Genomic DNA, 12,892 nt, shown 5'->3' on the forward strand with positions numbered 1-12,892 from the left:
GTACTGTACATTTCAGACGATTTATTGCACCAATTATTGTTGTAGACATCTCATAACCAACAATATATTTGTGTGCTCTCTAGGTAAAGTTTCGTGAATAAAGGCATCAACAATTTATTTTAATGGCTGAATGTCATTGTTTTCCACGTATCTTTGCATACCCTTTTCATTTATCCTTTTGTTTTTTATTGAAATCTACAAAACACGTTTCTTCTTTGATTTTGTACCATATGTTTTTGGTAGACGATTTAAAAATAGACTTTAATTCAACATTTAATGAATGGTTAATTAAAGTGATATCTTTTACAAAGATGGACAAGATTTTGCGACCTGTAAATATAACACAAACAATTATGTGGCTTACATATTGCAAGTCATTAATGAAAACAAGGAACTACAGCGGTCCCACTACTGATCCTTGGGAAACTCCTATATTTATATCACACATATTTCATTTATTTTATTTATTATTGTATACAAATACAAAATGTTTGCTGTCATTGAAATCATTTTAAAACCGTTTTAGTGTTATTCCATGGATATCGTGACGATAAATCTCGTCGATAGATTTTGTTGTGATTAATATAATTGAATACTTAAAAAATATCACCAAAAAAAAATATATTTAGTCTCATAAACATTGATATCGTAATAGCAAATTCAAGAGGAGCCATATTCGTCGTATTACCGTGTCTAAAACCAAACTGTAGAAACCATAGGTTATTATTTTTTCGGTACGTAAGACATTTATATAATGAGCACCATTTTTTTCTCCAAATAAATTCTGCAATTATAGTTAAAAATGTTTCTATTTTTTAAGGCAAGACCTAAATGTATCTCATTTTTCGTGAATTTGACCAACTTCAGATTTCTTGAAATTTTTTTCAGGAAACACACGTTCTTCCATAGACAAGAGTATTGTAAACTCCATATCAATATGAGTGCACAATCATTGCATTATACTGTCGTTGTATGGTATATATATATATAAGCCATAGAGAAAATAGAAGTGTAGTAAATTAAAATAGTTATGTTATAAGAAAAAAAGAACATGTTTCTCATGATATAAATTGTCTTGTGGAACATTAATGAACTCATTTTTTTAACAGGGAACAAGCTAGCAATACTTTTGCCTCTTATTTCTAGTTTAAACGCTCGTTTAGAAGCCGAGTTTAGAATTTATTCAGAATATGTATCAATTGAACCTTACATCAAAAGTGTAATGAAATAGTAAATATAAATAACATTTTTATTTTACCTCTGCTTTTTAACAGATTCTTCTGTGATGTCTAGATCAATTGTATTCATTTGTCGTTGTAAATAACAACAACTTCTTTTTTTTTAAATCAGGGTTAATACTTGTCGTGAAATTACTTGTTGTCGGTCTTGTTAGCCGTTGGGTTACTGCAACGTGAATTGGTGGATCAAGGATTTTCTGCCACAGGATGGAGGGAAAGTCCGAAAGTTCTACGACAAACAAACACAAATTTCACCTGGATTTTGATGAGCTGTTTTGCTACGAAATTATCTGACAAATCAATTAGCTCAGCCAATGCTTCGTCTTTTCTTCTTCCAGTTTATTTTTCCATTTTATTTTTCCTTTTCTGTTCATTCCTCTTCTCTATCCAACCATTTTCATGTCATATATGTGTCGAGGGGGGGGGGGGTCGGGTCCTAGTAGAACCACTGCTATTGTTATCGTTTGAAGCACTTTCACCTTAAACCTGCTATGGATTTACTCCCATGGCCCCCATGAACCGCCATGCAAGGCTGGATCCGCTTCCAAATCCGGATCCGGATACCGCACAGGAACCGAACCTTTGTAATACTCCTCTAATCTCTGAAGAAGCTCATCGACAACATCCGGATACTTTCCTGAAAGATCAGTTCGCTCCAGGGGATCGGCGGTTATGTTGAAGAGCAATACCTTTTGGTTCGGTTTCTCTATCGGATATATCGTGTGGAGTCCGGACTCGGCTGGCGGCTGCCACACATCGGATGCCGATGCTATTGTCACAAAGAGAGGATGGGATAGAGAAATAACGTTTTTTACGTAAATGACAACGACGACAAAATTTGCTGTAGTATTAGTAATGGTGGTAGTTGTAGCAGTAGTAGTGTTGAAAGTTGCAGTAGTAGAAGTAGTAGTAGTAGAAGTAGTAGTCGTAGTCGTACTAGTAGTAGTATTAATAGTCGAATTGGAAGTATCAGTACCAGTACTGCTACTAGAAGTAGTCGTAGTCGTAGTATGACCAGAGCTCAAGTTTATCTTTGATATTGCGAAAATGAGCGAATGACTTTGAGATAATTTGGCGGCACTCACCGTCTGGCCCTGTCTTTATTTTCCAGTCTCCGACGCGTAGCGCAGCTCTTATTGACGTATCGAATTTGTCTTCCAAAACTCGCTCCAAAAATCGCCACAGAAAATCCTCGCCATCAAAGTAATTCGGTAGAATCTCGGGAGCGACGTAAAGCGAGTCGATATTGTGCAAGATTTCCTTTCGAGGGGACGAGGCTGTACCACTGAATAATTACAAATGCGAAAGTAAATAAAAACGCGATTTCAATATCCTTGAGTTTCACCTATTGACATCGGCAAAAATCCCTTCGCGCATTGAGTCCATGTTTAAAACATAACCACATTGCGTTTGACGCAAGGTATTTTTAATGGGAAAACAGGCTTTCAAATCCTTAAATTAGCAACAAATTGAGAGATTTCACAATCAATGTTTCTCGATCGAAATTTGCCCTTAGTTCAACTTTTCTATCAAAAATTTACCCAAATATACTTTTTTTCATTTGAACAATATAGCATTGAAAGAAAAATATTGTTAGTTAGAAAAACAATATTTGATTAATTGAGTCCCAAAGGAAAGTTCTGTCTCGGAAGAGAAGAATTTACCAAAATACGTAAAGTTTTTAATAATACAAAAAAAGTCCCCCAAAATGGAGTTGCGCTTTAAAGGTACTCTGTCCCTTTTGCAGCCATTATGAATATGTCTGGTATGTCCTATCTGTGAAATTTAAACGTTAGCAGAGTCCTAATATTCAAATTATGCAAGGAAACCCGTTTACTTGCTAGAATTCACTGTTACTTGAGTGACTGACTGGCTTTTTTTCTCTTCTTCTTTGGTAAAAACATACATAAACAGAGCTGTAAAGGGTACATGAGCATCTGTCTACATCAATAACCCACTTCTTGTAATGGCCAAGATTAAACTGCTTGAATCTTTGCGCAGCACAAAACGTACGACCATTCGGTACAATGGTCTGAAAATCAGACTATTACGTACTGTATTGTTATCACTTAGTCGATTCGACAACTAATAGTCATTATTTTCCCACTTAAAGTAGATATTCATTGATTTAAAAAAACTAACTTTATTTTCATTATTGCAAGTTCAAACTTTGATTCGACAAGGTTATCACAATTCAATGCTAGGAAACATTCGAAGTTATGATTATCATAAATTACAAAACGCTTAAATACAGCCCCGGCATAGCACCCGAAGAGCTCTCCGAACGCTGCTGAGATGTGTGAGATCACAGTATGGACATGACTTGTACAAGCAGACGATGTCCCATGACATCTCACACATTTTCAGTGCCTGTGTTTTCATCTTCTCTTGAGGTCTTTCTCTTACTTCACTACCGTCAGGCTAAATGTATAATCTATTGCCTCACTCTAAACCCCGCGCATGGTTTATTTTGATGACAAATGCAGCGATATTAAAATAAAGGAATCTGTCGCTTTTAAGCAAAATAAGACGTCGTTGTATATTCAGCTGCACACTACGCGGTATGTTCGGCGTTTCAAGAGGGAACAAATGCCGTCCTTAATATCATTCCGGGGGTTTTTCAATTCGAAAGTCTGGTTTGTTTGATTGTTAATTAACCCCTATCCTGAGTATTTACAAGCAAACGATTTTAGTTATCAGAATCAGGCCATACTCCCTTTTGAATGGTTTGACATTTATTACATTAATATACACTAAACTCATTATAATTTGAGAAATAATAGCTTTGCAATTATGTTCATTCTCTATGGGATGTCGTCTGCTTGGGCAGTGTCGGTCCATATAGTGACGTCATTAAAACATCGTTATTTTTCCGGCGAATCTCTCGTATATCCCAGCTGCTATGGAGGTGGTTGTATTTGTATTTTTATAAATCACCCGATATGTAGTTGACCTAAAGCTTGTATGATGGCCATCCGTTAGCTTACCAGTTTCTAGTGATACATTAGTTGACATATTTGTGATCTTCTTTGAATTTAACCTTTAAAGACATTTTCAAGCCCACTTTTTGGGAAGTTCTAAATCAGTATCATCTTTCAAATGCCATTGGAATTTAACCTTTTCAGTTTTTTGGGCCTGCAAATAGGACATAGTACCATTAATGAAAAAAGTACATAATAGAAGATTCTTATACCTTTAAACATCCCTGATATGAGTTCAAATATAACGATTCGCTAGATTCAAAAAGAAGTAGAGGGAAAGGGAGAGTTCCTGGTGGCTAGGGTACCTGATAGAGCTCCAGACATTGTAGCCGTCTAAGGGTTTAGTTCCATTCAACGCTCCACCTGCAATGCCTGCTACAATAGTCGGTAGCCAGTCGCTCACATGAATCAATTCACGATTGACCGTTCCTTTGACTGACGTTGGTAGAAGAGGGCTGTGTACGAACCCCACTCCATGGATCCCTCCCTCCCAGAGGGATCCTTTGCTTCCCCGGAGTGGCCAATTGTTGGCACCGCTTTGGATTGGACCCCCGTTATCTGTTCAGGAAAAAAAAAGAAACCTAAATTGAATTCTAGAATAATAATAAGTGATCAAATGTGCATTTAACTTGAACACACCAAACAGTAAGATTCATTTTTACATTACCCATACAATCCTGCTAAAATTCTCGCTACCGAATCTACGGTATTCGACCATAGAGGGCAGTACCGACCATGGGTATATTTTGCACAGGCACTTCTGGATCCCATGCAAATACAATGGCTCGAGACCTTGGAAGAAATAATAATTTCTGGGGGGTTTTTAACAAAGATTCTAAGTCGAACTTAACTCTAAGTTGGACTTCAAAATTATCATGGAGAGCCATTTGTAGCCTTAAAATAGAATATATACAAAAGAGAAAAATCCATTATTTTATACTTGTTATATATTCCACATCAGGAACATGAAATCTCCTTGATGACAGAAAATATGAATGATTTGAATCAACATTTCATGCCTTTTAAAACAACGTTTACAATATATTTGTATAGATGCTAACGGCTTTCTATTATTGTTAAGTCCAATTTAGGATCTTTGTGAAACAGCCCCCATAACCAATAAACTAGTAGATAAATTACCAGATTATGAGAGTGCCTACATAGATCTCATCAAAGCATCGAGGGAGTTCATAAAACCTGCACAATAAATTATTAAAATAAGGAATTAGTTGACACTGCTGTACATTCACTATGGAAGCCGGAAAAAAATCTTATCGTCTCCCCAGTATCGTATCTCGCATGTGTAACCTGTACAATGTGGCAGCAATGTCGCCATCTACTGTCGAACATTGTGTTTGCATTATGGTCAATTATTGTCCAGCCATTTTTTTAAAATCGTTTACCTGTACCTTACACAGTGGACATTTTTTAAGTGTATAAAACATGTCCTGTCCACCTTCATGACAGGATTTTATGGCTTAACTAATCACTTTAAGTTCTTCAAATGTACAACAAATAATTTTTCCTTATTGTTACATTGCTTTAATATAGTGTACTGTCTCTCAACATCGCTATGAACATTCCTGAAAAGCTACGAAAATTACAAATTTTGTTCAAAAAATTACTTTGCACCTCCCTTTTTGTTTATATATTTATTTATCATTTTTATTTATCATATAGTATACAGGGTGGCACATATCACCAATATGTTCCCATTTTGAAGGATGTTAAAGCTTATTTTCCTCTTTAAAAATTGTATTCATGGTCACTCAACCTAACTAGACGTAGTGGGCATGTACATATGAATAGAAATGCCATTTCTACTTATGCATCTGGTATTTCTTCCCTTGTTTTTTCTCCTTTTCCTTTACAGGTTTATTCTTAGTTGCATCTATTTTCATTTTATGTTTTTTTTTTTTTTTTTTTTTTTTTTTTGGAGGGGGGGGGGGGGGGGAGGGAGGAGGGGGTGGGGGCCTGCTCTGGATAAGACATTATCGAGCCAAACAACAATAGCTGTCCGGATAGGGTTACAAATAAATAGAAATACGTGTATTTCCTTACCCGTTGAGAATATTATGATGGTATTATCGTAAAGACCAGCGTCCTTGAGAGCTCTTGTGATGTTTCCTACACCTTCATCCATACAAGCTACCATACCGGCAAAGGTACGTCTATTTTTGTCGGTGATGTTCATGTATGGGTCCATGTAGCTGTCAGGTACTTCCAAAGGTACGTGTACAGCTTGATATGCCAGGTACATGAAGAGTGGCTTTAAGGGACAAATACAAGAGAGGAAAAAGGGGAAATCAAAAAATAATAATAATGCTCAATTAATCCATAGAAATATGCTTCTTGAAAGGTGGCTTAGCTCTGAGATAGGAAACTTTTTTTTAGCACTTACAGTAATTAATGTACATGAACAATGGCTTTAATGTACAAATACAAAAGGAAAAGGGAAAAAGAACGAATAGGAATAATGCTCAAATAATCCATAAAAACACGTTTTCCTGCGAATTGGCTTAGCTCGAAGACGTACAAATTTTCCGGTCCAACTGAAGTAAGTCAGATACAGTTCAGAGTTGCCTTTAAATAAAGTGTGCCAAGCACCTTTAAAATAGTTTGTGTTTAGAAAGCATGTATAAAACCAACTTAAACGAAAATTCACTCTTAATCTATTGGCTAGGAGAATTTTTTTTAAAGATAAGAAAAATGCGCATTTAATTAGCAGTGAAATGAAAATAATGATGCAGACGAGTAAGCTTAAATGTGAACAGAGAGGTGAGGAGTCGAAACTCTTGTAATTTTTTTTAAACGCATTCTTGAGTTCTAAAGCATAACAATGGGATGTGTAACATTCCACTTGTTTGGAATCGCGCTTCCACTGAGGAGAATTTTGGAGGCCAGGCACCAGTTTCTCACTTATTCCAAAATATAAAATTACCAGCAAAATGGCATAACATTTATACAGGGGTTGTATCGGGAAAAGTGCATCAATTTTTTTTCAAATTTAGGACACAGCCCTTCCTCCTTTTTGTGTGCTAGAGTTGGTAAAAGAAATATTCGATCCTGACAAAAATTGAATATTTTAGGATAATGTGCTAATTTGTGCACGTTTTAATATTCCGTTATTCAATCCATGATTTACAATCTTCGATAACTTTAAGTTTGCTAATGCGTGTTTTCGCGTGTTTTTTGTATTTTCGCAGTTCGAAAAAGGATGAAATTACACAAGTTTGTGTTCGCTTGTTCAACTGTTTACACATTCTACAATAGATGAGAAATAATTGAAAGGGACAGCGAACAGTTGCTGCGATACCATTTTCTGATGTAGGAATTCGTAATCCTGAAAATTTCATGCGCTCTTTTTATCCCACCACCTGGTCAACAGTTGAAGATTAGCGCATACTTTTTCGGCGGCTTGGAGCATGGGGTCAAGGGAGAGTGGCTTGATTCCAGTCCTTCTCTATCACGTCCCTGATTTGAAGAACAACAATGGAAAAAGATACTATTTTGGGAACGAGCTCTTCAAAAACTGTACACGTAAACGTACCTTTGTCTTGTCATGCCTCTCTATGACATCAATTGTTTTATTCGTGAAGAGATGGGTGGAATACTGTCCTTCGTACTGAAAGACCGGTGTCTTGTTGGCGTGTAGGTCGTATCCTGATAGGGTCTTGGAACCGACATTGTAGGAGCGCATGTGCGTGTAATAGTCTTCAGCTCCTATCAGGTATCCTGATAAAACAAGAAGAACAAAATGTTCAGTGAGAATACAGTGAAACCTCACTATGGACATGACGGACAAAATATACAGTTCCTCATTTTACCCTCAACAATTGCTGTGGTAGACAAAGGAACATCCCTTCACTGCTATTATGTAAAAATGTGTAGAACAGGTGTCAAATGCATATTCACCTGTGCTACTTATTTTTACATAATAGCAGTGAAGGGATGTTCCTTTGTATACCACAGCAATTGTTGAGGGTAGAATGATGAACTGTATATTTTGTCTGCTTTCTGTGTCCGTCATATTCATAGTGCCTGTACATAAAAATCGTTAACGGGAGACACGAAAAGTGATCTTTCTAGGCAGGTGATCTTTATGTACAGCTTCCTTTAGCATAGGCCTATGTTTTCATATATGTTTACATAATTAATTACTTTCGAGGGTTGCAGAAAATATGGTCTGTATAGACAGGTGGTGTGTCTATACAGGTTGCTGCTAAAGCACGTTTGACTCTAACTGTTACTTATTATTATACCATTGCAATAATTATTAGTGATACTATTATAATTCAATTTTAGTATAACTGTTATTGTTTGTATAGTATTATTATTATTGTTAGTATTGTTAACATTATTATTATTACTTTAATCATTATTGTTCTTGTTGTTGCCATTATTTTTATTAACCATGTTATTTTCATCACAATATTTAACAACACTATAATAGTAGTAATAATAATAATACTAATAAAAATCATTATATCTAATATTTGTGATATTATTACTATCCTTATTAATTTTATTATTATCATCAATATTATTGTTATAAATATTATTATTATTTTCATTATTTTTTTTTTTAGAAATTATCAATAGTATTATCATTTTATTGTATTTTCTGTTGTTATTGTCATTACTATTATCAACATTTTAGTAGTAGTAGTAGTAATAATAATAATAATAGCTCGTTCTTATATAGCGCTTTTCAGGACCGGAGGCCCTCACAAAGCGCTTTACAGATAAGTATATTATTACCCCGGTCATTGGATTCAGGCTTACCCGCACACAATGTATGCACATTCTCCACTCCCTGGGGAGCATTCCAGCCAGGCGTCATTTTTACATGCGCACACTTACTTAACTTACCACATTAGCTTTCGCATCCTACCGGGTACCCATTTAACACCTGGGTGGAGAGTGGCAAATGTAGATCAATGTCTTGCCAAAGGACATTAGTGCTGCGGCGGGATTTGGACCACGGACAAGTAGTAGTAGTGGTAGATTTATTACTCGTTAAAAAATGCTCATTAAAATAAGCCCTTACCAAAGTAAGAATCGAAGCCCCTCTCAGTTGGCAAGCAAGCATCCAAGTAAAAGCCAATATGCCATTTACCGACCATGTTAGTGGCGTAGCCATTCTCCTTGAGTTTCTGGGGGAGCGTGACTTCATCCAACGGGAGACAGTTCGGCTGGGGAGGTCTGATCACGCCGTGTTGGAGACCCGTGTGGATCTGGTAAAGAATATATCACTATGATGACGTGGATACATTATAGAGAAACTTTGTCCCTCATCCTCGTTGATAATCATTATATGAACAGCTCGTTTCCTAAAATGCTTTTTAAAATGTGTTTATTAATAATTTAAGGGTGTCTCATGACTCCGTGTTCGATACCTGTGTGGATTTATTATACAAATATACACTGTATTGAGAGGTTCTGTGTTAAAACTATGTGCAAGAGGTGACTCCAATAGTACTATTTGCTGAGAGGCGCAGCCTCGAAGCAAATGGTACTTTTGCCCCACCCCGATCCCGATCCGCAACTTGTTGGCGGGAAAATTGCAACTGATATCCCCCTTCTTTTATTTACTTCTTTCTCAATTTTCCTTCCCTTTATTTCCTCTTTAGTGACTGGTCCCTCAGAAACTAGTGCTAAGCCAGTCACAGAGAATTCATGATTTCAACTGATGCCTGTCAGTGCATTGTAAATTTGATTTTTCTTCAAATTTCATTTAAAAATCTGTTCATATTGATAAATATGGTACATTGGCGTATGGGCTATGGTTGGAGCGCTGGATGCGTTGAACAGCGTTGGTGTATTATGAGGATTTATCATATTCATATTCTGAATATCTTCAGCGAATTGAATAATATTGAAAAGGATGCAATTCATAGTTGTACTCGATAATTCTCACTTAACATATTCTCTCTCTCTCTCTCTCTCTCTCTCTTCCTGTCTTGCATAAAGAAAAAAATGAAAATGATATTTTGCCTTGATTAAGAAAAATTGAAATTTTATCAGTATTAAACAGGGAGAAGGAAAGGGGAGGAAATTAATCAAAACAAACATTGAAGAATCCAATTCAGTGTTCTTTCGTGATTCATAAGAATGAAAGTACATTAAAAGGTGAAATGCTAAATTGAAGAGCGATGATAAATCAATTCTTTGACGTTGATTGATTGAATAAAAAATAATAAAACAATATGGTCTGAAGGTCATATATCTTCGAATATTAGAAAGTTACATCCACCATCGTGTTGTTAAACACTATTTGCAATTTAATTTTAATGCGGTGACTTGTCGGTTACGAGCAGAAGGTCATTTCAGGCATCTATATTCTATAATACTATCAACAGATATCTGGATAGAGACACCTCGTCACATCAAGCTACGAGAAAGTATATCATCATCTCACAGAATTCTACTCGAACACCGCATCGAAATTCTTTTCACATTTTTTTTCTTCTTCCTCTTTTTTGGTCCCTTTTAGCTCTATTTTTTCCCTTTCCTTCCTTCTCTCTCTTTTTTAGCGGGGGCGGGGGGAGGCAACAGCCTGGGAGGCAAGGCCCTTTCGCACCCCCCCCCCGATCTCCTTCTTCCCCCTTTTATTTTCTTCTTCCTCTTCTTTCTTTCCCTTTCTCTCCTCTTTCCCTTCTTTTCCTTCTCTCTCTCTCTCTCTCTCTCTCTCTCTCTCTTTTGCGGAAGGGGGGGGGGACAAGGCCCGCTCACTAGTATATAGTATGCACAGTGCCTTAAAATGACGTCACACGTTGCAGTCAAAGCTGTCGACGTGTAAATCTAAAAGTCCCTGATATGATTGCAGGGCCGTCAGGGAGAACAGTATGAATACTGATGAGGCTACCCTGGATAAACAAGACATATTAATATTATTATTATTATTATTATATTATTATTATTTAATAGTACTTCGGCGGCTACCAGTCCACCACATTAGAACTGCATGAAGTCCCCCGCGATTCGAACTCGTGTTGTCATTTGGGGAAAAACCCTGAGAAAAGGGGAATAGCATGCGCAGTGCCTTAAAATGACGTCACACGTTGCAGTCAAAGCTGTCGACGTGTAAATCTAAAAGTCCCTGATATGATTGCAGGGCCGTCAGGGAGAACAGTATGAATACTGATAAGGCTACCCTGGATAAACAAGACATATTAATATTATTATTATTATTATTATTATTATTATTATTATTATTATTATTTAATAGTGAGTTACTCCTGGATTTTTCTAGGAGTAAATAGGTCGGGGTGTGGCTAACACGATCATCGTTCAGACGGTCACTACTCCTATCTTTACACCTACCTCACCATATTTACTCCGACTAGCTCTTAACACAACCTTTACCCTAGGGTAACTTGCCTCCGTCTGAACAAAACTATAGTCTAGCAGTTTAATAAAGAAGTGGGGGCATGCTACAAGAGTCCTATCTCGCACCCGGCTCGCACCACGGGGCAACGTGTTTGACACGGCCAGTTGTAGCAACTACTCTGAAGATCAAGATACAGTAATCTTGATCTAAGGGGACACAGACGAACGATAAAGAAGTCATTTACTAATTTCTCTATTTGTAATCCTTATATTTATGTGTATTTATTCTAATTTATTCACATCTATTTATATATATATATATATATATATATATATATATATCATTAATTCATTTTAATTATCTAACTATTAACAGCGGGCTGAAGAGGCGTTGCTAGATTAATTATTCCTGGTTTTTACCTGGTATCTCCCTGACATGAGCTGGCTCCTCGTTGGAGAGCAGATCGGTTGAACGTAGTAGTTCTCTAGCTTAACACCCTCGCCTGCGAGCATGTCCAGGTTCGGCGTCAGTATCGCAGACCCGTGCGATCGACCATGGTAGCCAACGTCGTTAAATCCGTAATCGTCAGCGAGGATGAACACGACATTGGGTAATTGTTCCGCGTACGAGGACCCAGATGTGAGCAACGTCAGGCATACAATCACGACAAACTCACCGAGGTGTCGAACAGCCATTTTGGGGGTTATTGCAATGATTGAACTTATTAAGCTAGTATCGCATGCTTGGTTGTAGATGAAGGCGAAAATCTATAAGCTGCTTTTACACTGCAATCAAACAGTCACAAGTTACGCATGAGGACAACTCACCACTAATTGAACCAAGCAAGCACCGACGATTCGTTATGGGTATTTCTAGTAGTGTAAATAGCAGTCCCCCCCCCCCCCCCCAAAAAAAAAAAAAAAAAAAAAAAACGACGATGTTACAAAATAGTATTTTGGCTGTTAAGTTATTGTGCCGTGTTGGCATCGTGTTGCCTAGCTTTCTCTGTATGCAAAGCGCTCCCTTCTATTATTCCGTTGACCCGAGATTTAGCCGAGATATCTAGGGCAAATTGGGGGCAAAGTCCAACCTTTAAAGGAAACCCTGTCTGGACAAGCATTCAACGTTTTATTTTATTTGCTCAAATGTTCAACTGTAAAATGTATGATTTGTCTCAATGAAATAATGACAATGTTATATACAGTGTAAATTTAATTAATTTATACGCATACAGTTAACAAATTTATTATGCATACCCCTACCAAGCGTTGTAATGGTTGAAGTATAACAAAACAATTGATTTGTCCCGATTTATGTTTGTTGGGAGAATGTGACATATT

At 36.8% G+C, this 12,892-nt stretch overlaps 1 protein-coding gene across 1 annotated transcript; it reads right to left on the minus strand.

Moving 5' to 3' along the window:
* Positions 1-1,735: 1,735 nt before the first annotated feature.
* On the minus strand, positions 1,736-12,384 carry LOC115918901 (arylsulfatase B-like). The gene is made up of 7 exons (XM_030993786.1): positions 11,972-12,384; positions 9,270-9,456; positions 7,770-7,954; positions 6,281-6,488; positions 4,525-4,777; positions 2,324-2,523; positions 1,736-2,007 (listed from the first exon to the last, which is right to left on the minus strand). The coding sequence occupies exons 1-7, from the start codon at positions 12,245-12,247 to the stop codon at positions 1,736-1,738; spliced, it is 1,581 nt and encodes a 526-aa protein (XP_030849646.1). The 5' UTR covers positions 12,248-12,384.
* Positions 12,385-12,892: the final 508 nt, after the last annotated feature.

The sequence above is a fragment of the Strongylocentrotus purpuratus genome, unplaced genomic scaffold (genome assembly GCF_000002235.5).
Source record: "Strongylocentrotus purpuratus isolate Spur 01 unplaced genomic scaffold, Spur_5.0 spur5_scaffold_20, whole genome shotgun sequence".
NCBI lineage: Eukaryota > Metazoa > Echinodermata > Echinoidea > Camarodonta > Strongylocentrotidae > Strongylocentrotus > Strongylocentrotus purpuratus.

Coding starts and splice junctions, on each gene's coding strand:
- LOC115918901 (XM_030993786.1), bottom strand. CDS start 12,247: ATGGCTGTTCGACACCTCGGTGAGTTTGTCGTGATTGTATGCCTGACG. Junction 9,457..11,971: donor TCATGTCAGGGAGATACCAG/GTAAAAACCAGG, acceptor ATTCTTTACCAG/ATCCACACGGGTCTCCAACA. Junction 6,489..7,769: donor AGAGGCATGACAAGACAAAG/GTACGTTTACGT, acceptor TGTCCCTTAAAG/CCACTCTTCATGTACCTGGC.